General features: G+C 41.6%; 2 protein-coding genes across 4 annotated transcripts in view; one reads left to right on the forward strand and one right to left on the reverse strand.

The window, feature by feature from the left end:
* The window catches only part of FAM3C (FAM3 metabolism regulating signaling molecule C), a 39,884-nt gene extending 32,012 nt beyond the window's left edge, over positions 1-7,872 (forward strand). For all 3 annotated transcript variants that reach the window (XM_083803110.1, XM_083803112.1, XM_083803111.1), the window contains 5 exons: positions 328-386; positions 1,724-1,774; positions 2,244-2,328; positions 4,419-4,545; positions 5,602-7,872. In XM_083803110.1, coding sequence (XP_083659236.1) covers positions 328-386; positions 1,724-1,774; positions 2,244-2,328; positions 4,419-4,545; positions 5,602-5,691 — 412 coding nt within the window. In that variant the 3' untranslated portion in view covers positions 5,692-7,872. The remainder of the gene's footprint in view (positions 1-327; positions 387-1,723; positions 1,775-2,243; positions 2,329-4,418; positions 4,546-5,601) is intronic.
* Positions 7,873-13,781: 5,909 nt separating this feature from the next.
* Positions 13,782-27,947, reverse strand: WNT16 (Wnt family member 16). The gene is made up of 4 exons (XM_083803088.1): positions 27,605-27,947; positions 27,292-27,512; positions 25,209-25,495; positions 13,782-16,976 (listed from the first exon to the last, which is right to left on the reverse strand). The coding sequence occupies exons 1-4, from the start codon at positions 27,691-27,693 to the stop codon at positions 16,512-16,514; spliced, it is 1,062 nt and encodes a 353-aa protein (XP_083659214.1). The 5' UTR covers positions 27,694-27,947; the 3' UTR covers positions 13,782-16,511.
* Between the last annotated feature and the right edge of the window lie 44 nt (positions 27,948-27,991).

The following is a 27,991-nucleotide window of genomic DNA, read 5'->3' on the forward strand; positions in this document are numbered from 1 at the left end:
TATGTTTCAGGCTCCTTAACTGCAAGAATTTCCTTAACTGAATTGATAGTGCTTAATTTTTGTTGGCATTTTTAATACACACATACTTTGAGCATTTAATCATCTTTTTTTTCAAGCAAAGTGGTTACAATTAGGGACATTAGATCTGTTGTTCTCAATTCAATGGTTCCATAAGGGCACGTAGGAGATTTTGCTTCATTTAAGTACTCATGGGCACATGGTCTTCAAGTATGTGTATCTTACGATTTAATCGTTCCTATTTAAAATTGAAATACTACATATCAGAAGATTGTCCTGTTACAAATTAAATTGTTTGTTTTGTTTCAGTTTAATGAGTGGAGTTAAAAATAATGTTGGCAGAGGAATAAATGTGGCCTTGGTCAACGGTAAGTGATGTTCTAAGTGAGCAGTGTCTTCATTTTCAAATTCTTCCTGAAATTTAAGGTCTATTAAGGGATGGTGAAAAGGAAAGAGGAGGAGAAGAGGCAGTATTCAGTACTGAGATAATGTCAAATTTTGGCACTTCCACATTTTTTTAGCATACAGTTTGAAAGTAGAAAAACTCAGAGCATTTTTGTGTCTGAAAATGTATAATAATGTGGAGTTCCATCATCGTTATCTTAGTGATACATCAGGTAACTTTCTAACGTACATATAGAATGAAAAAATGGCTCTCTCTCTCTTGATTTTGTATATTGCCACCACTAATAAAATTCTATACACCAAATTCTTCTCTTACTGTTTTCAGTGAAACCTATTTAACAGTGTTACTACATGAAAAAGACAGTTCATTATTTCCTAGTTTGAAACAGTATATTCTATTAGTCCATATATAGAGATCTTGTCCCCAAATACATCCATGTTATATAGTCAGGATTCCGTTAAAAGTTAACAAATTTACCTGTGTGTCAGCTTGAAAGCTGAACTGAACACCAGTACTGACAGTTTTGTCCTTAATATATAGGAAGCAATTTCTTGTAGCAGCGAGATAGTACTTTGTCATTTCACAGCAATATAAATTCATATTATTTTTGGATTGTACTCAGGTTTACGTTTATCTAAAGCATGATTTGAACAATACTCAATCCTATTTTGCCCTCCTAAATTGTCTCAGTCTGTTCAAAAACAAACCTCCCAGTTCTGTATTATATAGCTGCCAGTCTTTCTCATCTTACAGATTTTATATGATGTATCTATTAAAAACAAAACTTTATCTTCCATCAAATACTGACGTTGTAGACAGCACAGTAAAAATGATGATGAATGTATAATACTCGCTTTCTTCTCTATTTGTTCTAGAAGTTTAAATCAGCTAAGTATTTGCAGTTTCTAGCAGAACATGCATTTTGTTCCTGTATGGTACTTCCTGTGTGGTACTAAAAGCAAACTATAACTGCACTATCTCTTTTTTGCAAAAAGAGCCTTTAAAAAAAAAAAAAAGCTAAGTGCATTTTTATTGCTCTTTTTTTGTGTTTTGTTTTTTTTTTTGTTCCACTTGAAGTAAAATCAGAAGTTTGCATCTTCTATCTTTTTTCCCCTCTCTTAGCTTTTCACAAATGGCTGTAGAGTTTAAGGAGAAGTCTTCATGAAAGATAGAAGTACTTGATGATTTATGTAGTGTCTTCTTCAGTACTTTCTTTGACAGTCATTAAGAGGAATTGGGCATGTTGTCTGTGAAGTACCTTTGGCTATTTCATTAAACCATATATTTCTTTCTCTTCAGGTAAAACAGGAGAACCATTAGACACTAAATTCTTTGACATGTGGGGAGGAGGTAAGCGCAGTTATCCTAGATGGTTAGAGAGAAACAACCTGACTGTGTGCGTGTGTGTGCACTTGTGTGTGCCCCCTTTAGGGTACGTTTGCTGTGGTGGTTTAAGCTTGACCTCAACCTTAGTAATTGTGAGGAGAATGCAACTTTAGAGAAACACAGATAGTTGGGGATGGGGGAGAGAAGAGGAGCATGGTGCATTTAATCACACCTGCTCATTCTCCTGAGAAGTTCCCACTAGCAGGTACGTCTTTACACAGTATAGATGAAACCCTTTTTATAAAATGAGAGTTCTTCCTTGTGCATTTTATCTTCCTCACACTTACGATCTTGTTATAAATGTATGAGTACAATTATAAATATTAATACTTATTAATTTAGCAATGTCTAAATTAAATAGATGTTGCAGGCTATTAGATTTATATATCTAATGATTGCTGCTTATGATTTTTTTTTTGTTCTCTCTTTCCAGATGTGGCACCATTTATTGAATTTCTTAAGTCTATCCAGGATGGAACCATAGTGTTAATGGGAACATATGATGATGGTGCAACCAAGTATGTCATTGATTTATACACTTAATATTGCTTAACATTTTAAATGCTGTTTCGTACTTGGGAAAAAAAAAAAAGAAAAAAAGAAAAGCATTCTTTATCACACAACCACTTCTGATAAAGCTTTGTTCTTGCAAGATAAGGGATTTGAAACTATGCTTCCAGTTGATTAATTTAATGATGCTGATGTGATATTTACATAGATTTAGTTCTATACTTTCATGATCACTAACAACAAACAGTCTAATATATGTTAAATTAGACATATTAGCAGAAATATCCCAAGTGTTTTCTGCAAATCATAAATGCTGATTTTTTAACCCCTCAGAGAAAAGGTGTTAATGCAACAAGAAGACAGTGTAGGACAAATGTGACATGGCTGAGAGAACACATCCTCTGATGGAAATTGGTCTGTTTCATCCAGTGCTTTTCTCAGAACAACTCCAAGACAGAGTTTGGTAGTTAAAAAATGTGCACAGACCATTGCTACTAAGTCTTACGTGTACCCTTCCTGTTTTGAGGTGTGAGATTTTACTGCTGTGAGCCTCATGCTTGTTGGCCTCAAAGTTTGGAACTGTTCCACTATCAAGCTTTTCAATTGATTAATTTCAATTTATTAATATAGACATATCATAAGAGGTTTTAGTACTCTTTCAGCAGTATCTTCTAACCTTCTCAACTTTGATCATCTTTAATAGATAGTAAAATTACTGTAGAAATTTGTATTGGGGTTACAATACAAATCTAAAGAATAGATTTATTCCATACTTAAGTCATACTGTCAAAAGGATTACTTTTTGTAGTGAAAAATAAGGATTTTTTTTTCTTTTCCTCCTGTTTTAGACTTATTTAACTTCTTAATGTGTTCTGTACGTTCTTTTTTTTCCATCTTTTAATGCAATTTGTTATCTACAACCTCTCTCTGATGTAGGAGTAGCTTTCCTATGACAAAATCCTGACTTTGAAATGAGCGGTATTTGCAGTAAATGGTTGAAAGGGTCTGTATATTCACTACTTTGGGGAGAAGAAAGCAATTTAATGTTTCTTTATTACAAGGCTGGATCTCCCAGCTGTTGTTGTTTTTTAATATTTAGATAAGTACAGTTAGTTTGTTACAGTAATCATGTCTCAGCTGGTGTTTTTTCAAAGCTAAACAGGAAGGCCCATTCTTTCTGATAGCCAGGAAGTACTTATTAGTAATATTGAAAAAATAGCCCAAACCGTGCCATTGAAACTTGATATTAATCATAAATGCCAGTGCTTGGAAGCAACTAAAACTGTGAAGAACCATCATGTTTAAAAGATAAAAAAAAATTATTGTGAGGTTGTGGGTTTTATTTAAATATAAGCTGCACTAATGTTGTAGAAACTTGAAGTGTGAGTGTACAAATAACCTCCAGAGTAAATTAAGTAATCATTTTTTTTATCGTTTTTGTTAAAGTGAGTCACACAACTATATCTCAGTAAGTAGTAATAATCAGAAGTTGTATGTGATGTTTAGTAATCGGGCAAATATAGTAACTGGTAGGAAGAAATAAAGAGCTGCTGTTTGGAGGTTTTGTCTCCTACAGAATAATTTTCCCTTCCGTATTTTCCTACACGGACCTACAGGCACTGAACCATGCTGTGGGGTAGCATTCTGAATTTTAAATTAATTGACTTGAGCAAACAAGAACTTCTTTTGTGTATTTAGGTCATTCTTTTAACCTAAGAGAGCTTGTGTTTTATCTAGGCTTCAACTTGAGTCTGCAAACACTGTTTACTTTAAAGGTTGACTTTGTAGCTGCCGGGAGAATTGCTAAAATTCCTTGAGTTGTATGTATAAATCCTCATAAGATAGGGTTCTTGGCTTTTGTTGGTGTACTGATAGGCTTGTGTGCTGGTTGCTTGAGATAATAATATCAAAGAGCAGAGCTCATAAGATCAGCTTATTTCAGAACTATCGTTATCTTATTATGAAAAGTAGATCTTTCCCAATATTCGCTTCCTTAAACTATGTTTAATCAGACTGAAGCTGAATGGTGCATTGAACAATAAAAGCTCTGAGAATGTGTAATTTTATTTACATATTGAATTTCTCTGTTTTGTTCAAGGCTTAATGAGGAAGCACGGAAGCTGATTGCTGAATTGGGAAGCACGTCCATCACTAACCTTGGCTTTAGAGACAACTGGGTCTTCTGTGGTGGAAAAGGAATTAAGACTAAAAGTCCATTTGAACAGGTCTGTTATTCTGTAACTTAGTGGAATTCAACAGCTTACGTTAATGAAGGGTTAGCATGTTTTATAAATGCCTTGATTTTGTTCAAAATGGATACTGCAGTAATGGCACACAGTGTTATTTTCAAATTTGTTCCTTGATTAGTCTCCCCCTTTTAAATGTGCAAAATGATTCCATCATGATTCGCAAATAAGAAAAAAAATCTTATGTAGGTGGGTTTTATTATCCCAATAACTAGATGAATTCTTTTTAATGGATTCAATTAAACTGATAATTCAAAATTTACTGCATAACACTCATTTTTAGACCTGCTAACCTCTGATAGATGAGTGGTAGTTAAGGTGTTCGTGTTCCCAGCTGTTCACTTTGCTCTTCTGTCAGAAATTACTGCTGCCATAGGAAAACTTGTGAAATTAAACAAATCCACATAATTTAATAGCTGCAATTCAGCATATGTCATTGCTGCCTTTAATTACCAGTAAAGGTAGCTTTGTATGTGGAGAGCAAGCCTGTTCTCTTTTTGCCAACTTTTAAGGGAGTGGGAACTAGCGTAGGAGCAATGGTAAACTCTTGGAGGCAGTAATGTCTTACCTGACAGCAGATGGTTGCCTCTTGGAAAAATAAACCCCTAATTTAAAAAAAAAAAAAGAACATTCAGCCTTATGTAATTTTCATAAAATCTGACTATTTATTTTCTGTGCCCTGTAAGTTTAGTGTCCTTATTTAACTTAAACCTAGTGGTTTATGTTCTCTTGGCAGTTGATCTTTTCCTTGCTTGTTTCTCTTCCTGAATAAACATCCATGATAAATTTTAAAAATGTTTTCACTACTCAGATTCACCTGTTTTTAGCATATACTTGTCTGAGCAAGCAACTTTAGATGGTGAGTACTGAGAGGCTATTGTATTGGATGTTACTTAAAAAGCACAAGAGGCTAATACTACCACCTTCTCTTTGTTTCCTGAAAATAGTTACATAGAAGTGTCTTTTAAAGCCATACTTAAAGCAACAGGGTAAGTGACTTCACATTAAAAGTAGATTGATATTTTCTATTTACAGCATATAAAGAACAACAAGGATACAAACAAATATGAAGGCTGGCCAGAAGTTGTTGAGATGGAAGGCTGTATCCCTCAGAAGCAAGACTAAATCAAAACAAAAGGAAAAAAGAAAATGGAAGAAAATGCACTTTCTGCTGTTATTAGAGAGAGGGCTATGAAGGAGACTGTACTGTAAATAATATTTTTAAGCATGCAACCATCTTGTCGGTGTGTGCATGAGCACTGACATTTTGAATATCGGGATTATTTATTGCTAACACATAAAAATCCTTTTTGTAAATATGTTCAAAATAAACATCAAATCATTTCTAAACAGGTTTCTTAAAAACACAGTATTTAGTTTGCCTATGGTAAATAATATCTTGTAGTTCAACTGGCTAATAAATTGCATATGCCAATAATAAATAGATCATGACAAATATACTGTCTTCTAATATTGCTGTGAGTATATAGCCTTTGTGGAATATGTAGATTTTAGTGATAAGTTAATAAAAAACTTTAATTTTTTTTATCCTCTGCCTTTTTAGTGGCAGCACCACTTTTTATTGAAGCTAATTGGTTATTCTAATAACAGGTGCTCCAGAAATTTATTTTGTAGTTCCCCACCAAAACCAAATAATTAACAAAGGAAGAAAACATGATACTGAAATGCAGATATGCCACAAAAAGCACAACATGAATTATTTTTACTAGGAGAAAAACAAAAGTAAATGTATCCATAGTATACATGATACTTAAAAGCAGCTGAAAGGATTTGTACTCAACTTGAAAATAGTGTTTACTGTGTAGAAGAGACTTGGCATATTAAGCAACAGTACTTATGGCAACTTGTGCAGTTTTTATTACAATTTTTATACTGCTGTTTAACCATTTAGTCTACCTATGGCTGTTCAGCCATACTGGTTAGTCACTTGTTAAATGTGCAAAGTGGAACGCCTTCCTGCTTTAGTTCTAACACCAAGAATAAATTTCCCATTGCAAAGAACCTATTAGAAAGCAGTCTGCCTTTTAGCAGCAGTTTTCAGGGTACAACATTATGAACCTTTACTGCCTATGTTACATCTAATATGAACTGAGGTCATTTGTGCTTACAGTGAGTTATTAGCGAAAGCATTGTATATAAGCTTATGCAGTGTATAACATTCAAACTTAACTGACAATGTTTCTTTTTTTTGTTTTCAAAGCAAAAAAATGGACCAAGTTGAAGTGGCCTTATTCCTTAGCTCATATCAGAGCTGTCAGAAAACAGCTTTTATTGGAAACTTCAGTTTCTTTTAAGTATGGCCAGCTCGATCTTTCACTGAAACCAAGTTAGCATGGTGTAACTGAAAGTGTTGGTATTCAAGAAATAGGGGCTGTCACGGAATTGATTATAATCTCTTGGAGTTTCACGCCATGAGTTCTGGTACAATCTTCAACAATTTCTAGCTAGTACCATGGGACAAAAGCCACAAAGGATTTTTCAGGAACCCACAGCCTAAGCTGAAAACAGTGGTGATCAAATACTGTTACCATTGGTGTCTTCTGAGATGGATGTGTGCACTAAAAAATTCAAGCAATATTGGGAATTGCTTTGCAAGTCAAATAACCTGTGATATCAGAGCAAGTCTGGACTCCAAGTTGTTCTGTATGTTTAACTAGCTTCTTAAATAATGTGGTTTTCCCTCAAGTTTAATGTAGAACAGCAATAAAAGCACCTTATTATGGTGAAATTGTTTTTGTTAAATCTTTCAGATTTTCTTGTTTAGGAGGATGTGTCAAAATCGTGTATATCTCTGTCATCAAATAAAGTAAAACCCTTCATTTCTATCAATTGGAAAATAAATTTTATTTCATACCATTAGGGTATTGTGGAAAACTGGTTTCCTAAGTCCTGGGATTTTCACATAAATACGTTTTTATTGGTGAATAAGCCATTATCGGTTGTGCTGCTGTCCAAAATAATAGAAAAATTTTGAAGGTACTTGGCAGGGGCTTAAGAGGGTAAGAAAAAAAAAATGTATTAATAGTTTCCTTGCACTATTGTCTTTATTCTTGATTTTGAATGTCAATGCATATTTCATCATTCATCAAATTAAGAAGTTCAGATTTCCTCTACAAAATGAAATGGAGAAGAAATAGAACTGAAATCAGACCTCTTTTAGCCCTCATCTTTAAATTTGTGCCTTTTTTTACCCTCAGCAATTTGAAGGAAGTAAATATATTCTGATTGTGTAACCTGCTAAAGTTGGACCTGCCACAAAACAATTAAAAACAGTTTTTAAAGCAATGAACTGGTAGGGTTATTTTTTATAATTTTTCCTTAAATCATTTGATTTTTTTTGTGATTTTGATGGAAATCCTCCTTCCTCATTCTCTAACGTTACATTTGAGACTTGAAGTATATGAAACAAACTCTCACTGGAGTGGCCATGCAAATGTGGTCTCCTTGCTGTTGTCCATCACCTTGGTCTGCTTACCGTCTCGTTCTCATGCCATCTCTTGTTCTCTGCCTTGAGTGTGCTAGTTTTAGCATTCTCTCTTGTTGAAGCAAGCTGACCCTTGCTCTCAGGAAGTGAGGCTTTGGTAATTGATGCACATTTCAATTAAATTTCAATTAACTGACCAAGCAGGAAGATTACTTCTCTGGCCTCCCTAGTGTCTTCTACAGTTTGTGGGAGGATGTTGTGAGGTGTGAGGATGAAGGCATTTTGTACAAATAGCTTCATGCAAAGGTATCTGTATGACAAAGCTCCAGGATACGTATTTTCCTACACAAGTTGATGGGAACATCTGCAGCATGTTGAAGACAGCAGTGAAGGAAGGAAAGAAAGATGTGCAGCATGTCTTCCTCAAAAAATGCAGCTGTGAGAAGAGGGGGAGGACACAAGAAGACTGTGACTTCATTTTGCCCAAGGAGCACAGCTGGGATCCAAGCCTCCTGAAGACTTCATTGCAAGCCACAGCTCTCAACTGCCGTACTATTGTTGCTTTATGTGGAACAGATGAGTCTTAAGAAAGATGCTGAAGATTTCTGCCTTGACATACCCTTTGCATCTTCCCTAGCATCTTTCATGATCAAACATTGTTTTCTTGAAAGAGCAGAGGTTTTAACAGCCTTAGTTTCCCAAGTGCTGGTTCAGAAAAGGCTTCTCTTTGGCATGTTTTGCTTTCCAGATGTCTCTAAGTGGTACATGGTTCCCTCAGATGTTGACAAGACTCATAAACACTTAATGTGTACATAATGTCTCCTAAACTGTTTGGATTATCTGCAGTTTAGAAGCCAGGTGGATAAATCAGGAGGGGAAATAAAGTAATGCTACCAACATGTGTGTTGACTGACATCCATGTGTGCAGATGGGAAGAACCACAGCCCCTCCAGAAACTGTGGGGTGGAGCCCAGGTTGGAAGATGCTGGGAAGCTTTCTCAGCTATCAGGCCATTGCAGATGGAAGCATCCCAGCTAGTTCAGTCTCAGCCCTGATACCACGAGATGGCAGTTGCTTCCGATGCTGTACTGAAGGTATGAGGGACCCTGCTTCTTGCCCTTTGAGCAAAGGAGCAAACACCTGGGCTCAGCCATCTCCTGTTGCTGCCTCTGTGGAGGAAGAACCGCATGTCTGCATGGACAAAATATGAAGAATGGCAAGAGAGAACGTGCTTTACTTGAGATGTTTCATTAAATTTCTGATGAACTTATCTCTGGCGTCAGAACCAAGCTAGCTTAAAACCACTTGTAGTTTCACCTCTCTTTCCTTGTAGTAGTTCCTTTCATCCTTACAGCCAAGATCTAATGCATCCTCCATAGACCCAGGCTAAATCAGGTTCCTCAGGCATCTCTTCCTTTGTTCATGCATCCATCTAGGTAGATTTGAATTATTATAAAACCTTCTTTGCTGAAAAATAATGATTAATTCTTAGCAAATTAAAAATTGATCATTATCCTCCTAGGTAGGAAATCGTCTTTTTATTTTCTTCCAGGCCCTACAATTTCCTTACTAGGACATACAACCCAGTCCCTTTAATCTTGCATTTATCTTTTAAAATCTCATTCTTGTTCCCACAGAAATGTTTGTTCCTTTCTTAGGGTGTTGCTCATAGCAGGACACAGCATTGTTGATATGAAAAAGGCACTCCCAGCTTAGGACGGGATCATGCCTCCTCTTTGAGCTTGATGGATGGTGGTGGAAGGGAGTGCCGTCTTCCGTGGAGCATAGCCTGCATTTTATTTTTTTTCCTGTGATATGGCAATCCCTTCTGGCTAATTATCTTCTAATTATATTTCAACATTTTCTTTATCAGTACAGTCTCATGGTCCCAGATCTTGGCAGTTGAATCATCCTTTCCAAGTGGAAAACTCGGTGGGTAATGTCTTGATTTCTGGCTTTTATATCTGCACTCTCATATTTTCTCTAAAGCACCTAACACCCATGTGGCACAACACAGATAATCTGTTTATTATCCTTTGGGGTATGTAGAAAATAAAACTTTGTTTCGGGGCTTTATTACATATATATTGAGAGGGGTAGGGATCAGTATAGAGCACTGTAATAGTCCAGGCACATTGTGTACTATGTAAAATGCACATAAATCACTTCATCCTCTCCATTAAATTTCTGATCTCAAGAGACAGCCCAAAGCAGATGGTTAACCATTCCTCTTGCATTACAACGCAAGGTGCTTGGATTGGTTTCTTAGCACTGCAACTGTGGGATGTTGGCAGCACAGTCAGCTCAAGGAGTTACTGCTCCTGGTTGCCTCCCTAAGTCCTTATCGGTGTGTTGTTGCTGGAGTTTGCTGCTCCAGACTCAGCCAAAGCTCTTGTTTGTGGCATGTTTCTGTGAAACGTATTGCTAAACTGATCCATGGGCTGGAGGCAGCACAGGGTTAGTGAGGGCGAGAACATGCTCAGGTAAACCAGCTGTGAAACCACAGTCTAGTCTCCAAAATCAGCAAGTATAAAAGTTAACAACCTCATTCTCTAAGTTTCAGGCAATTTTTGTATTTGCTCCCATTGGCATAATCAGCAATGACTAGCCAAAACTGTTTTTTTATTTTTGTTTTAAATCCCATTAGCACATTTTAAACTAACATTGAATTGTACTTTGATGTCCTGTTCCTCTGCATGTTGGTTCTCTTAATGATATATAGATTCTGTAAAAACTCAGTGTGTTTAACGTCAAAATATTTTTTAGTACACACTGAGATACAATAGAGTGCCAAATTAATTTCTTAGATTATGGGGCAGCTTGGTCTGTGCAAAAGATGTTTTAGCCATCAGCTGCTTTTGTGCTAGTAGCACAAGACACAATGCACCTTTCAGCACAGACAGTAAATGATCAGCCACATAAATAATGCTTAGGCCTTTTTTTTTTTTTAAACCCCTTGTGTGGTATCAAGCTTTTGCTCTAGAAAAATGCTTATGAAATATGTCATTCTGCTCCACAACCAAATATATATATGTATTTTTTTTAATGTATTTTTTCAGAACTTTGGGGAAGATTATAATAGAAGACTTACCCAGTCAGAAGTTTTAGTATTTTAATTGGGACATCCTGGTGCACACAAAACTTGATACTTAAAAGTAAAAATATCAAAATAAGGGCTGAAAAGCTGATGATTTTTGAAGAATTAACAAAGGTAGTGTGCAGCTCATTTAAAATTACACTGCATAGTCACAAAAATATTAAGGCTGAGAGGAAAATAACATGGCCAAACCCTGAGATAGGCTCTGACCATTTAGCTGAGATGAGGATGCACGCATGTTTGCTGGCTCGGAGTCAGCAAGGCATTTGAGAAGGTATGTGGCACTCTTGTAATGAATCTCTGTATCTTTTTCCAGTTCAATTAATGCATCTAAACTCCACACGTGTGTCCATCTTAGCTAACCTACCTCTATTTATTACACTACTTTGCTGCACAAACAAGGTGGCAGCTACCTTCTGCAGAAATCAGCCCTGGCATCCCGGTTCCAGCCTGTGCCGGAGGCTTCACCTGGCAGTGTTATCTGGTGGCTGAAATGAACTGCAGCGTCACGGCCCTGTCTGCCACCACACTTTCAGCCCTGAAGTGCTGACAGAGTGGCCGGAGAGGATTAATTGTCATTTCATTCTCTGCTGAGTAAACCATCCATTAGTTAACAGAGCTGTCTGTAGGATTACATAGTTGTCAGTTCAGTGTGACAGCAGAATCTGGGACAGGCATTAAGTGCTTAGTGTAATATATTTTAGCATTAGTATTTTGTATTAATTAGTATTTTAACATTAATTATCTCTAGCATTCATTTAACATGGAGTTCACAAACATCATTCCCTTCAGGATGAATTTGTCATTTGTGAAGGGAAAAAGCATATTTACCTTCCACAAATAGAAACCACAGGAGTCCATGTTTAGGAAACACAACTTTATCCAACTGATTATTGTAGTCTTTGCCTGTCCTTGAACACTGTACTGAACTCTACAGAAGCACTGGCCCAGCAGCCACTACTGGGATGGTCTCTGTGTAGTCCTGGCTGGCAAACCACAGATTTCAAACTATGAGTTGAGAAGCAAATGTGGTGATCAGATAGCTGAAGCATTAAGTTCATAATCAGGAGACCTGCCTATTTTATAAAAAATACCTAGGTCTGTCACTGCTTTTTCAAGTGACCGTGAACAAGTCCTTTGCCCACAAATTCCCATTTATAGTCAGAAAACTGCTACTACTTCCCCTCCTTGGGTATGCTCATTGGGGGCAGAGGTGCAAAGCCCCGCTTCTCAGCTAGGTGTTAGCTAGCACTTGAGCCATGCACTACACTGTGCTGGTTCACCAAAAGTGAAAAAAATGTGAGGTTCTTTAAAATCCTAAACATTGCTATCGCAAATCTGTGTGTGAAATGAGAAGCAGTCATGACACCACATGCACTGTTGCTAGTGTTACTGGACTGGGGTACTCTGGATCACCCAGCAGGATACAGTCAGGAAAGGAATCACAGTTAGCATCTTTGGCAGGTTATCTAGAAAAGAAAAATAACATTTATTCCACCCTGCTAGTTTAAAATGACTTTGACTTTATAAGTGGGAGAACAAGTGATATCTACAATATGTTACAGGGTCAGACAAAGACTGCCTCATTTGGCATGAAGTCTGCCACAGAGGTATGCTCCTTTTATGTGTTTGTTTGTTTGTTTAATAAACTTTAACCAGGAGAGTGAGTTGGTACCACTTCAGCACTTTATATGATGTAACCATGACAGTTTTGCTCTATGAGAAACTGCCCTAAATTTGTTTGCTACCTCCAATGAAATCAAACATCTCAGCACCTTCAGAAATCCCAGCCAAAGTGCATGCCCTGTTAGCATCATATCCTCTGAATGACCAAGGTGAATTGTTACTGTTTACCTTGCACATATGTTTCATATATCTGTCATTTACTAGCACTGGGAAAAAAAAAAACAACAAAACACACTATCAAACTGAGCGATTGAAGTCCATCTCAGTGGCACATGCCCACAAAAGTGGCTGAACCATGTATGTCCTATGTAGGCTCCTGTTCGAAAGCTCAGGAGGCTTGCTGGCTTACATATAGTTCTTGCTCTTGCTCTCACCCACGGGAGACTCTTTCCAGAGTGTGGAAGAACTGAAGGCAGTTTTGTGGAATAAATACTGCAGTGGATGTCAGCTAATTTATTTGGCCCTGGTGCTACTACAGAGCAATGCAGTACTACAGAGCAACATATCCTGGTCAGGTCCAGAACTACTTTTACAGGCGCAGCCCACACAGAACTAGTTTTATGGATGTAACTTAGGTAAGTTACAATGGAGCTTAACTTAAACACCAGTTTCAACTGCTATAGGCAGAGAGGGGCTCATGCTCCCAACGCACTCAGTCCTGCTTCTGCTCCCCCCGCCTTCAAGCACACGATGCGGGTGCAGCTGAGGGCTGAGCAGGGACCCCTCCGACTGCACCCACTTGCTTTCACCAAGGTGCTGCCCTCCATGCAGAAAGGGTAATGCTGTCCCCCACAAAACAGCTCCCTTTCACTTCCCCAGGGGCAAGCTGGGTCCTTCTGTTGCCCCTGAAGCTTCAAATCCCTCACACATATTTGTCCAGACATAATAGCCCTCATAAACTACGTATAGTTTTATAAACCATGTTGCCACTTCTCTTTGTTGCTTTTTATCACACTTAGAAAAAAGAAATAAACTTCCTCCCCTCAATCCAGAAAAAAATCTTTATTAATAACATTTATTATTATTATTATTATTATTAATCCAGATGACTGCTCTGCAGCCTCAATTAGGAGCTATCCAAGCAGGCGAGAGACACCCTGAATGCGCTGACCCTGTCGTGATTGCCCGACTCCCCAGTTCAGTGCTGACCCACACTGAACAGTTCCCGTTCTTACCCACAAAAACAGCCTATTGAGATTTGTTCTCCTGGGCAAATCCCTGAAGCTGACCTCATGCCCAGGAGCCCAGGACCACTTCCTCCCCCTGCCAGAAGTTAAGGCCTACTAAGAAGTACATCATAGGTGATTTTCCCTACTTGAAATCAGGCACGGAAGAAACTTTAGGTCAGGCACAAGCTAAGGTAATTTTGAGGTACAGATCAGTGCTGCTTCAAGAGATGATCTCGATCCCCTTGCTGAAGTCCCAGCAGCTGGTTCCTCCTGGAGGCCTGTACAACAAGGCGGTGTTGATCTCTGTGCTGATCTCCGTCAAGACACAGTTACGAGCAGTCTCACGTGGGACACTGAGGCACTTGTGTCTGCCAGCAGCTCGATGTAGAGCACACTGAGAGGACATCTACACCTTCATATCTATAGTGACCAGCAGCACGTCCATGTAGCTCACAGACCCATTGTGGCATCGCCTGTAGTGACTGTGGGGTTATTTTCTGGAAGATGGGAACAACCATCTGAACCCTTCACAACTCCACCTCAGGATCTTCCACCAGAATGTGTCCTCCCCATCCAAGCTTTCACAGGAAGACTGTTGAATCCGCCTCTGACAGCAACAGGAATGCTGAGCACCCTTCTCATAAATAGCAGATCTGGGTAGGTCAATGAAGAGAAATTGGGCCAGAAGCGGAGGGATGGTCCCCAGCAGGTAAAGGGCTTCTTCTGTTCCTGATACACCACATAAGGTACAAAAGTACCAGATCACAGAAGATTTTATTTGCTCGCTCCTGACCTACACACCCAATTAGAGTGCCAGGGAATCTTTTGAAAAAAAAGTGACTTTTAAAGCCTCAACCAAAACCTCTAAGCTGATTTATTTCTAAACACTGCCCGCCAGTGTGGAACAAATTAAGGGACTGCAACCCCCAGCTAGTTCCCTTGATGTCAGTGGGCGTACTGCCACTTACCACTGAAGTCAGAATTTCACTGTATGCAAAATGGATTTAAAAGAACAGAAAAAAACTATACAGAATAGTAAATAAAGGTTCATTTAAAATGTCAAATAAGTGCTTCTCTTCAGTGTGTCACTTCTCTTCAGTATTAACTGCAATAGTTATAACCATCCTGATGGTAAGAAAAAGAACATTTCTGTAATCCTCTGAATAAGTTCCCCCTGCACATGCAAATAAAAATCAATTAAAAACTATTACAATAGAAACAAGTATCTAATCAGCAAGTGTCAAATGCTGTAATCTTATCACGTTTGTTTTGGAAACCTTTTACATAACTTGCATAATTTAAATATTTACAAAATATAAACTTTCTTGTCTTATCAAAAATAGGTCTTTGCACATTTAAACAACAGAAATCCTTTCACATGATGTTTTTTTAAACCAGGAATTGTATCATTGCATAAAAATAAACAACCTTTCACAGATGTAAAATAAAATTAAGCCAACATATGGAAAGGCAGAAGATGTTATCAATAACAGTAAATATTTCAGTGGTGTGAGCCAATCCTTAAATTACATTGTGCATTGAACTTACTTAGGACATTAATGAAAAGTTCTAGCTCTTATAAGAGAAAGCAATCAATGTTCTTAAAATCTTTCATTTTCTGACAGATTTCTTTGGGCTGAATCCCGTATGGTTAATTGTGAAAATGGTGGTGAACCACCAGCAAGATGGTTGAACGTGGCAGGTTAATACATGCAGTCCAGCAGTGGGGTGATGACTGGTTGACTCCCAGATTGTGCGTTCAGGTACTGAAGAAATACCTGTGAGGAGCTGTACTTCCTTCAGATACCAAGCTGTATTTCAGTCCCTCCTCAGACCTGGCCTTTGTGCATTTGAAAGACAACTTACACAAAATCCTGAGGTTGCTATTTGGCACACCGTTCATGTTCATCAAACTGTGCTCTAGCCCCTCTGCTCCAGACACAGCCCGTTTCAGGCCAAGGGACCCTCCTCTCCCACCCCACCAGTGCCCACTTCTGCAGGCACAAGTTTCTGGGTACCAGATGCTTTTCTGCATATGATGCAAACAGCTTTTTGAACAGTCACAAAGGAACTGCTTCATGGTGAACAGCTGAACATTTCCTGTAACCTGTAACTGTGGTTTTGGCTCTTTTTTTGTAAGGCCTGCAGAAATGAATTGTCCAGTGGATCCATCTGATGTGTCTTACAAGCCTCTTAGCCCTGCATTCTCCAGCTAACAACCTTGAGTTTTCTCCATGTACCTACCGACCACATTGATCTTCATACTGTAGCTATTCAAGACTTAGAAAGGTTTTAACTCTAGTGTGGAGTTCAGATGTGCCATCAGGAGTCCTTTCTTGCTATTTTAGCTGTCCTTGTGTGCAGGCTGCTCTTCACTCAGTTGCTCTTTTGTACACCAAACGTTTGGACTGCCCCTGGTTTGGCAGTGCCCATTCCCCCTGAGGCTGATCCCCTGTAATCCCACATGGTAAGAGCAATTGCTGCTTGAGCAGCGGTTCTGTGTACAACACAGTGCAGGGTGATCCGGCTCCATTTTCTGTGCTTAACCTTATTTACAGGTATGTACGTCAGTCATGGTCTCACACCGCCGGCAGCGCACATAGCAGCACCAGACAAACTTGCAGTCGCATCTTTCCACGTGCCTGACCACGTGGGTGTTGTACCCGCGCCCACAGCACAAGAGGTTGCAGCCGTCGGGTCCCTCCGATGTGCGGTTGCATTCCCTCCCCTGAGTCCCAGGGATTCCCAGCTTTGGATCTTCTACACAGTAATTGGGCGATTTGTTCACATACAGCAGGTCTTCCTTCTGGATCGGTATTTTTCGCTGGCTTTTCTCTTTCCTGCGCAACTTTTTTTTCAGTCTGTCTGATATCTGTATGCTGTTTTCATACTTATCCTTTAAAAACCGGCCAATCTTCTCAAAGGAGGACATGGTTTTCCAGCACGTCTTCACAGCACAGGACCCAGAAACACCGTGACAGCGGCAGTCCACTGACATCAGCTTTGCTACAGCCTGAAAGCAAATAGAGAAAAACATTTGGATGTGGTCTTTCTCTCATTAGGAATACGGGTTAACATCAGTAACCCAGATGCTTCTAAGTATTTAGTACTACTGCTGCCATTGCCATTGCACTGATTGGGAAGCCAGGCCATGGAAAGATATGTTTTATGAATGAGGTTTCCACCTCTGAACCCGCAGTATGAGAAGCCTGATCACAGATGGCTGAGGCTGGCAGGGACCTCTGGAGGCCATCTGGTCCAACCCCCTGCTCAACCAGGGACACTGGGAGCAGCTTGCCCAGGATCGTGTCCAAGTGGCTTCGGAAGATCTTCAAGGAGGGAGACTCCGCAGCCTCTCTGAGCAACCTGTGTCAGCGCTCAGAACATCTCCAGAAGTGCTCTGCATGTGCACTATGCCATTTGCCGTAACTGATCAATTGGTAAACACAATAATGAAAGCTTGTATTTCTGGACAGCTTTTCTTTCTGAAGTATCCTAAATACCCAAAACAACGTGTTCTTTTTCACAGTGTCCACTGAATAATGGGAGTGGACGCAGGGAAAGGATGGGTAACAGCACTGTTCCTAAGATGGAAGAGATGTACTGAGCTTATCCATGACATCTTCTAAGAGTGCCTTTGGGCTACCACCAAGACCTCTAAACAGTCCCAACACAGTCTGTAGCTGAGGTGACAGGAATGGCTTGAGGTTGCTCAGGAGTGCCTGCGTGACCAGCGTTGCTCAGCAGCCAAAGCCACTGACCCTGGAGGTGCCCAGGAATGGACCCGTGCTGGGAGAGCAGGTGGATGCCCACGTCTCTGAGCTGCAGGGAAAGGCCATGGAAGGTGTCATTATCGCTCTGCAGAGGTAGGTTCAGCTCACCTCTGCAGCTGAATCACCTCAGTGCTTCTTACAGTCTCAATGCCTGTTCCTGTAATTTAGGCACACTAGTACTGTCATGGGTTTCCAGTATTTAAATGCCCTTAGATAGGCTACACGACTATGCCCTGATGGATGCCAGCACTGGACTGTACAACGAATGTCCAGCTAACAGTGGGAATCTGCAGCCTGCATTCAGCTTTCAACACACAAGAATTTTGGCACAGTTTATATGAAAGCAAATCTCAAAGAATTGGAATCTGTAAACAACCAGTAGTTTCCTTTATCTGGGACTATAATCATAGAATCAGAATATCCTGAGTTGGAAGGGACCCAGAAAGGTCAGTGAGTCCGAATCCTGGCCCCACAAAGGACCACCCAAAAATCAGACATATATTAAATAGTCATAGTATAAAATTATACAGTTAGATTTGTGACACATCCCACATTACAGTTAGGAAAAAAATTAAAGAAAAAAAAATCACATGCAAGATATAGCAAAGGACAAGGTATCACGATTTTGTTTTGTTTTGTTTTACCTTTCCATGAACTGTACTCTTTGTAGCCATCCATGGACTCATATGGGCTGTTGGTTAATGGTGTGCAGAGCCCATGTTACAGTATGCTGTTTTATTAACCTTCTACCCCACATTTCATTTCCAGAATAAAGGCAATTGGGAAATTTAACAGAAGGAGTGAATTTTAGTTTTTCTTGACACTTTTCATGCAGCAAAGCCAATGCATATTCAAATTATTCCTCTGTGAAAGAACCAGTATTTCCCACAGAGCGGAGAAAATAAAAAAACTTTTGATGCTGTTTATTAAAATTCATCCTGTGTTCACTTCCTCCACAGCCCCCACAGATTTTAACCATCATCAGTCTGCCTTCCTCAAACTGTTTTAGGAAAGAGGAAAAAAAAAATCTAAAACCCTCCTCTAGTTTTCCTAGAGAAAGAAGTTTAATTAGTGCCTGTTCTCGAGTCCCAATCCTGCAGTAAGAACAGAATCCTGGAAGTCTACAGAGGCCTCCTGACCCTCTGCTGTTACCCATGACCAGAAATAAACTCAAGGCCCAGCTGGCTTATTTGTAGCTCAGTCAGCACATCCAAGTTTTGGAGCAAGTCAAGACATGGAGCAGATCAAACAAGCTATTTCTACTCCATGTGTTAGACCGAGATTTTTTTATCAAGGTAAATGTGGTCACTGAAGTTTGGGCTGAGTCCAACATGGTTAAGTCCGTGGATTTCAGTGTGAATTGAGGCCTCCCAGAGCGTTCTGCCCAAGAGATATTGACACAACCCCGTGTAGGTATTTGCATGTAACTCTACAAACATTATTAAAAATACACATGACCAAAGTGTTTGCTTGGAGTCACATCTTTGGTGAATGAATAGGACTTACTTACTGGTAAAGGTTACTATGAAAGCCAAACAAGCGAGGCATTCAAAGAACCATTAGCAAGAAACAGCAGGTGTATACCCTGACCTAAAACAGCCATTAGATTTTGCAAAGAAATCTGGTGAAGTAATGCACCGATGCAGGAGATATTTCCAGGTGCTGTGGACTGCTTTTGAGACTGGAGATTTTTCCCTACCCTGCGAAAAGGAAGACCAGTGCAACAAGCAGATCCTCACCCCAAAGCACACAGCCTCTTTCAGTGGCAAATCAACTAGCAGCAATTTTTGCAGATACTTATCTTCTCTCCTTCACAGGTTAGTTTCTGTTTAAGAGACAGACCTGACTTTGTGCTCATATCTTCAGAATCTATCAATAAGGAAATCACTGGGTAGTCAGAATGTGCATCATTAAGGCATAACAGTGACTGAGGCAGATGAGAATTTGACATCCAAAGACAGAAAACCTTTGTTAGAATACATATAACCTAAAAAGTATCAAGGAAAAGAGAAACACAATATTGAAACACAGATATTACACACAATTTACAAACAGAAGGGATTTAATAATATTTTCCATTTTCTAATGATTATTTATTTGTATCATGGTAAGTTTTTGGAGTCTCAAAGTAATTTGAAACCATGTTGCGCTATAAGCCTTACATAGTTTCAGATACAACCCTTGCCTTCACTGTGGTATGACAAGGTGCTAAACAGGGAGGAAACAACAGGGGAAAAATGCACGGTTTGGTTTGTTGGGGGGGGATGGGGGGGAAGTACTTCCAGGTCTGATAGAATAAAGCACAGTAAAACCTGGATGAGGCAGAATGATCCAGAAATTGTCTGGGGAAGCATTGGACATGTCTGCTAGGTACTATGACTGAGTTACTTCCATGTGGGCAAGTAGCCCAGCAGGTGACACTCAGAAGTCTTTTTCTGAGGATAAAATAATGAAAGCTAGAAGGAAGTAGTTTCTAAACAGGAGTGGAAAATGATGTTGGAATCTCAGGTTAATGTCAAAATATAAAAATACAGCATATAGTAGCAGTGTATGGAAGATTGGACCAGTGCAAGTACTACAAATATGGTTGCAGTGTAGAGTCACTGGGAGCATCCACAGCAGTTGCAAACATCTGCATTCCTGTTTTGTGTGTCTCTGGCTCCTTGCATGAAGTTTTGATGCTATCCACTTTAAAACAATTGATGGTGTCATCACAGATGTGCATGACCCCAGGCTATTGCTTCCCAGCTGCAAGGACGAGCAAATTTTCTAGTTGGACATATGTGGGTCATCTCTGCTGACAGCACTGGGAGCTGAAATCTTGCTTTGTTTGATCACAGAACAGAGCCCTAGATCTCAGTCTGTCCCGTGAACTTTAATGAACAAACTCCCAAGTTGAACATCTGGCAAAATTTAGGGACCAGGAATCTTCTCTTGCTGTGTTCTTGGAAACAAACCTAGGACAGTGCCTACAGAGCCAGCGCAGCCTTCTGCTGGAAAGTGGTTGCAACACACGCTGGTGCCTCAGTGCTGCACAGAGACACTGAGAGCATGACTTCCAAACTGGCTCCCCAACAAGCGCTTGGTTTCACACCTTTAGATTCACATGGTGAACCTTTTCAGTTATTCATGGAATACTGTGACAGGAGTCTCCCTAAACAACAAAGCTTCATAGAGAAGTTAGGAGGAACACTACTAATCACACACAGTGGACAGATGTGTCCATCAGTGTGGTCTGGGACAGTTTTCCAGTTTTCTTAGGCTGGTCATGAAACTAAAATGACTTTTGGTTGTGATAATGGTCAGTGTTGAACAGAGACAGGTCTGTGAGTGTCAGGCTCAGCCATGAGCCCACCGGCGGTGGTTCCTCTTGCCCTGGTTGCTGCTCGCTGTCCCTGTCTGTGATGGTGCTGGCACAAGAGTGTAGGGTTAAGTGATGAACCAGACACAGTGGTCAACACTGATCTGTGTGAAAAATTAACCTGAAAGAAATATCATTTTTAACGGACTTCCTTTCACTGATCTAATATAATTAACAGAGGGAGCGTTGTGGGGTGGGAAGGTGTGGCTACAACAGGCGGATGGGAAGAAAGCACAGATTTGTCTTCAGATTGGGATCGTGTTAGTGGAATCGTAGTCTGTATACCCCTTAATGCCAATCCCTGCTGAATAACTCCAAACAAAGCTCTCCGTTTGCAGGCACTGTTCTCAGCTGTGAGGCAGGGGCTGCCACTACTTGTTTTGCAGTGAAAGCCTACACTTGCCATCACATAGACTAATTGAAGCCACTGGTAGAAGAGAGCAAGAACTTCATGAAGATAAGCAGATGTCCTAATGGAGGTACAACACTTAAGAACAGTTGCAGGCTGTTAGTGGGTCTGGTGCCAACCCACAAGTACCTATAAAAATAAACCTTCTGATGAGCCAATCTATTTGCATGTGGGAATACAAGTACTGAAGATCAAATACATTTCCACTAGTGTGTAGCTGAACAGAAACTCTTCTGTGAGTGGAAGGGTACTACTAGAATAATACTCAACCCATAGTGCCTGACTCACCTGTCCTTTTATATAAGGCAGCTCACATATCCACATCTAAGTACCCTGAACATTACAATGCCAAAAGATGATGACCATTCATCTCGTGGCAGAATAAGGAATAAAATCTGGATCTTCTGAGCTTCAGGTTAGTACCATAAACAGTGCACAACTCAGTCAAAGCACTGGTACTCATTTAGAATCGGTTTATCTTAGAGTTAACCATGAGACGTAGACGTATAAAATAGCATTTAGTATGGAAATAGGAAAGGAACAAGAGAATTCTCCACATACCAGTTCCATGAGTTACTCCAAACAAATACGGAAGTATCGTCCCTGGAAGACTGCTCTTGCAAGACACAGAACCAGGAACATGATAGTATTTATTACAAAAGGTCATTAGGTACCAAAATATATTGCAAAACATCCTTCCTGTAAGCCCCAAAACATGAAGGTCAACATTTTCCAACATCACATTGTCAAGGATTTTGAAACTAAAAAAATCGAGCGTTCTGCTAAACTTTACTTCAGTGATATCACTGTCGGAAATCACAAGTACCAGCAATAAACATTCTCTTTCACTGTAAGACGGTCAAAATATTTGCTTTATCCTACAGTTTGCTATTAAGTTACAAAATACTTACGCACAGAAGCTGACTAAATACTCTGTGTATTTTCATCCAAGATAATGAACAGTAAACACACCATTGCTAGAAAATGACCAGAGCTAAAATCCTCCAGACTTGCAGTGTCTAAGTAAAGCTAAGTAAAGTGTCACAGAAAAGGAATGAGCATATGCATCATGTGCACAAATGAGCCCACAAAAGGGTACTTTGAGAGCTTTGTTGCAGACCTCAGAATTGTGAAAAGCCTGAAATCCTACAGGGTCCTCTGGGCCTGAAGGACCCTGTTAGGCTATGGTGGATGAAACCAGGGAGCTGATCCAACTTTAAAGAAATCAGCCCCAAAAGAGAAGTTTCTTTTCTAGGCTAGGGGGATGGAGGCATGCTGTTTATTAAAAATGAACAGTTCCTTGGTAGGTTTCACAGAGCATGACCTCAGGCAGCGGGGCTGGCACACCTGCGGGAGGCAGCTGTAGCCCAGCCTGTGCAGGAATGAGTCCTGAGCACAAGATGGTGCAGGAGAACAGAAGCAAATGTTGTCACTGAAGGCAAGAGGACAGCAAACCGCTGCTGCTACTGCTAACCTAAAACTAGAGGCAGAAGAGAGAACGGGATTCAAGAAGACCTGTGTCACTGCCACCTAAACTCAGAAATAACATCTCTTTTTCTCTGAAGGTGCTTCGAACTGCTTCCCTACGTCTCCACTGTCACACTGATGGAAGAATATGGCACACACTCAGTTTAGTTTGACTTAGTCCAGAGACTGATGAAAAACACCGAATTCCTGGAAATGAGTGATATCAAAGAAGTTTAAGTGCATGTGAAATGCAGATTGGCAGGACTGGGCTGAAATGTCACTGTGACTTGTCATCCACTTTCTAATGACAAAAATGACTATCAAAATAAAAATGCATCATATATTAAAAAAATCATGAACTTGAAGAGAGATTATTTTATGGACATTATTCTATCCTCCCTTAGCTACCTCTTCTCTACAAATGTGATTAATAACTCTGCTCTTTCCATAAGGAAATAACCACTTAATCTCTTGTTCCTATTATTAATGTCCCCTACTACACAATACCAACCACTGTTCCTTAGAGATGATTTAGCTGACAGACATCTAATTAAATCCAAAGTAACTGTTCTCAGCATATACTCAGTTTTAAAGTTTATTTCATAAAGTCACAGAATGGTTTGGGTTGGAAGGGACCTTAAAGATCATCCAGTTCCAACCCCCCTGCCATGGGCAGGAACATCTCCCGCCAGACCAGGTTGCCCAAAGCCCCATACAACCAGGTCCTGACGACTTCCAGGAATGGGGCATCCACAGCTTCTCTGGGCAACCTTTTCCAGTGCCTCACCACCCTCTGAGTAAATAATTTCTTCCCAAAATCTAATCTAAACCTACCTTCTTTTAGTTTAAAGCCATCCCCCCTTGTCCTATCTCTACACCCCCTGACAAAGAGTCCCTCCCCAGTAGGCCCCCGGTAGGTATTGGAAGGCTGCTATAAGGTCTCCCCAGAGCCTTCTCTTTTCCAGGCTGAACAACCCCAGCTCCATCAGCCTGTCTTCATAGAAGGCCTTCAGGCCTAAAAAGAGCTGGTCTCTTAATGATCTTTTTATTCCCATCAATATAAATTAATTAAATAAAATATATTACCTCATAAAATGTAAAAGCAAATTTACTTTAAAACAGGTTGCAATGGTATCACCATGGCTCTCCCTTGGATATGGTGGATTACTGTGGCTATTCTCAGACTATGGCTGATAGGAGAAATGTTTTCAGTACAAACCACCCATGCTTTTTTTCTGAAATTACATTTACAAAGGAGTCCATCAAGTATGATCAAGATGTGTGGCCAAAAACAGAGAGTCTCCATTTCTTGTCTTCAGTTATATCTCTGTCACCGAGCTGAACAGTTTTAAAGAACTACGGGGCCAGAGAGAGCCATTAAACACGTACAATGTTAAAAACTCCAAGGTAAAGCAGAGAAACTAATTTTAGAGGAAGAAACAGAACCCAAGTCTCTGCCGTTGCAGAGGTAAGCCTCAGCCACCAAATTACAGACTCACATCCCCTATGTTGGCTCTTTCTGCCCCATTTATTCCTCTGCAGACCAGCACAGGAGGACCCAGCGTCACACACACACGCCCAATGTTTGACGGCAGGAGTGTTCCCTCTGTAGCTGAGGCTTTAAAGTCTCTTGGGCAGAAGAAAAGCTGTCTGAAGCCTGCCTCCTCTCACTTCTATGATGAGTGCCCTAATCAGCGGGCTACTTTAACCTGGGAGTGTCATTTCCATCCCATCTTTTAAAAGAAAAGGTTAAATCTTGATTTCCTCTTTGAAAGACTCTAGACTTCTGCTCTCAGATGAGGACCCAAACTGTGGATCCCAACTGGGTGCTGATGCCTGGTGTCCAGTGTGTCTGCTTATTCACCATTACAGAGAATGAAAAATGCAGGTTGCTATAATGACAGAATATTACAGAGAATAAGGGAAAAAGATCTTCAAGTATTATTCTGAGAACAAGAATCATTACAGTTTGCTTGGAATATGACCTATTTGCGGTTACCCTGATCAGCACTCCACATCTAACTCGGCCTTTGTGGATTTTATTTTAACCTGTGGAGTTTAGTTACTCAGTCAAAACCAGCTTTGATTCTGGGTTTGTATGTGTCTGCTTTGGAGGTGTCAGTGCGGTTCTTGCCACTTGCGCCTGCGATCAAGGACTGCCCGTGTTCGGCCGACGCCGTTTTGTGACCAACACCAAGCAAGTGATGGCTCCCGCGCCCGCGTGGCGACACGTACCTGCCTCCCAGCCTCGTTGTTGTGCCGGTTCATCGCCGCCAGCCCGCTCCCGCTCTTGCCCGTTACGTTCTTCACGGGCACGTCCAGGAACCTCCTGCTGAATGACATCCCGTAGTGGATGTCGTCCGAGCAGCCGCCCCAGTGCCAGCCCTCGCTGGCCGAGCCGCCGCTCTGCAGGCTGGTGTCGCAGGAGCACTCGGTCACGTTGCCCGCGCTGCAGGACCGCGTCACGGCGTGCACCAGGCCCGCCGCCGTCACCGCGTGTATGAACGCCGTCTCCTTCGTGCCTGCAAAGCAACGCACGGACATGTTGCCTCACAGCCCCCTCAGATCACCTTCCTGGCGGAGCCGGAGAAATGGATTTTACTAGCCAGAGCATTATTAAAAGGGAACGGTTATGAGTTTAAAGTCATCACAGCTTGGTCTGCGTCGTTAACTTGTTTAAAGCTGTAGATATTCACATCTGAAAAAAGACTTCAGGGACTATTCATGTGACCGTGCTATTAATTTTGCTGTTTCTGGCTGCCAGTACTATGCAATTTCTGGTAACTGCTTTCTAAATCTGGTTGGGAACTTTATTTGACACAGAAACTTTTGAGCCAATTAAGTTTTAATCAAATCAAATCAAAACAAAACAAACAAAACCCCACCCAAACCTAGAACCCTTTACTCTCCCCTCTGCTTTTGACTGCTCATATTAATTTGATGAAGAATAAGAAGTTAGTTCACATCTTGGAGGAGGATCTTGAAGCCACAATGATCTTGGGGTACTTTGGTACAGGTCCAAAATGTATTTCACGTTAAATTTAGTAAACGTTGAGGTTGCAGTAATTCACAATGTTGCAAACAGCCCACATATTCTTAAACCAGGCAGAAATCAGGATGGCACAAGAATATTTTGGCCATGTGCTTTTCCTATGATAATCTGGCCATGACAAAGCTTGCAGTATACAAAAACTTCATCTGTTCCTGTTAAATCATAAGAATCACGGATGTACCTGTCTGGGCCTCTTAAGCCTCTCTGTAACTTCTGGCATAATGTGGCACAGAGCACAACACACTTCCTAAGCAAACCTAAAATCAATATCTCACCATTAACTGCAGCTAAAATTTCACCGTACTAATTTTCACCGTTGTAAAAACAACCTGCTATTTCCAGTCTCCAGAGCTCCTGCTCATTGACAAGAAAGTTCTTGTTCTTTTCTCCTGTTCGTGTCAGTCTGTGGTACTGGTACCATCACAAAATCTTTCCCCAGGACACTCCAGTGAAGCTCCGTGGCTTAGCAGTGTCACTCAGCTATGGGTGTTTAGGAACAATTCTTCCCAATGGCTAGAAGGATTAATGCACAGTGTATGTGTTACATACAGGAGAGTAAAAAACTTTAAATCTTTTTTTTTTTTTTTTTTGGAACATGCATCACTTTTTATAGCTTATTTTATGTTTATATGATTTTTTTTTCCCCACTGCTGTAGTATAAAGTGGAGATTGCACAAAACCAAAATGGAGCACTGCAATACTTGATGAAGCTCACATCAATGGCTACGCTGAAATCAGCAAGCAGAGCGCTCAAAAGAAACTTGCAGGACCACACTGATCCTGCCACTCGATACAGACAGAACACCCCCACTTCTGCATTAATTCAGCATTTTCCTTATCAGCTCATGCAACGAAAGCAGCTTTGGGCTCGCGGTGTCGAGCAGTGCCGTCTAGCAGAGTGCACGTGGTACGATTTAAGGTAACTCCTGGTACGGCTGGTGCCGCCAGCAGATTTTTACCTGCAACCGAGCGACGTTTTCGAAACGCCGTGTGCGTGTGTCACTGCCATTTAGCAACCGTGACACAAGCAAGGGCACAACCCCAGCCGCCAGTCCAAGAAGAACAGCGTTTCAACACAGCTAGGCGGATCTACCCAAAGGCACCGTCACCCCCGGGGAGCGGTGGGCAAAACCCAATCGCGACAGGTCGCGACACCTTGGGACGGACAACAGCAGGTCGAGGCCCGCGTGGGTGGCTCCGGGGTGGGTCGGGGGTCGCCTTGCGGGACGCAAGGGGGACACGGGGGGGGACACGGGGGCCACTCACCGCTGCTCAGCTGCTGCCCGAAGGCTGCGGGCGGGGGGCGGCAGTCCCAGCGCTCGTGTCGGAACTGGCTGCGGCACTCGCGGAGGCCGAGGCTCGCTCCCTCCCGGATGGCTGGCACCAGCTCCGGCTTCTCCCTGCACAGCTCCTGCTGCCGGGGGCTCAGCGGCGGGCTGGGGCACCCCGTTTTCTCCGGACCGCCGGCGGCGGCGATGCCCAGCCACCTGCGGGATCAGCCCCACAAACCCCCCGGTCAGCCACGGGGCCCCGCGGACACGCGTGGCCGCGGAGCCCCCTCCCGAGCCCCGCTACTCACGTCCAGGTGCCGCCGGCGGCGCCGGGGCAGAGGGCGAGCAGCAGCGCCGCCCGCAGCAGCCACCGTCCGAGGGGGGCCCCGCGCCCCATGGCCGGAGCATCGAGCCAGCCCCTCTCCGCCCCTCTCCGCCCCTCTCCGCTCCTCTCCGCTCCGGGCTGCAGGGACCGAGGAGACGGCGGCGAGTGGCGGCCCACTACTCGGCTCTGCCCCCCGCGGGGGGCGACCCGGCCGTCGGAGGGCGCTCCCGCGGCGGACGGGCGGGCGGCTGGGGAAGCATGGGCAGAGCTTTATTCCCGGCAAGGTGAGAAAGTTGCCTTTGGTGGCTTCTTTCCCCCCTCCCGGCCGGCCCCGGCTCGGCCTCCGCCGGCCGCGCATTGGCCGCCTGGG

This window comes from Anser anser, assembly GCF_964211835.1.
Source record: "Anser anser genome assembly, chromosome: 1".
Classification (NCBI taxonomy): domain Eukaryota; kingdom Metazoa; phylum Chordata; class Aves; order Anseriformes; family Anatidae; genus Anser; species Anser anser.

Coding starts and splice junctions, on each gene's coding strand:
- WNT16 (XM_083803088.1), bottom strand. CDS start 27,693: ATGGGGCGCGGGGCCCCCCTCGGACGGTGGCTGCTGCGGGCGGCGCTG. Junction 27,513..27,604: donor GCCGCCGGCGGCACCTGGAC/GTGAGTAGCGGG, acceptor CTGATCCCGCAG/GTGGCTGGGCATCGCCGCCG. Junction 16,977..25,208: donor ACAACGAGGCTGGGAGGCAG/GTACGTGTCGCC, acceptor ATTTGCTTTCAG/GCTGTAGCAAAGCTGATGTC.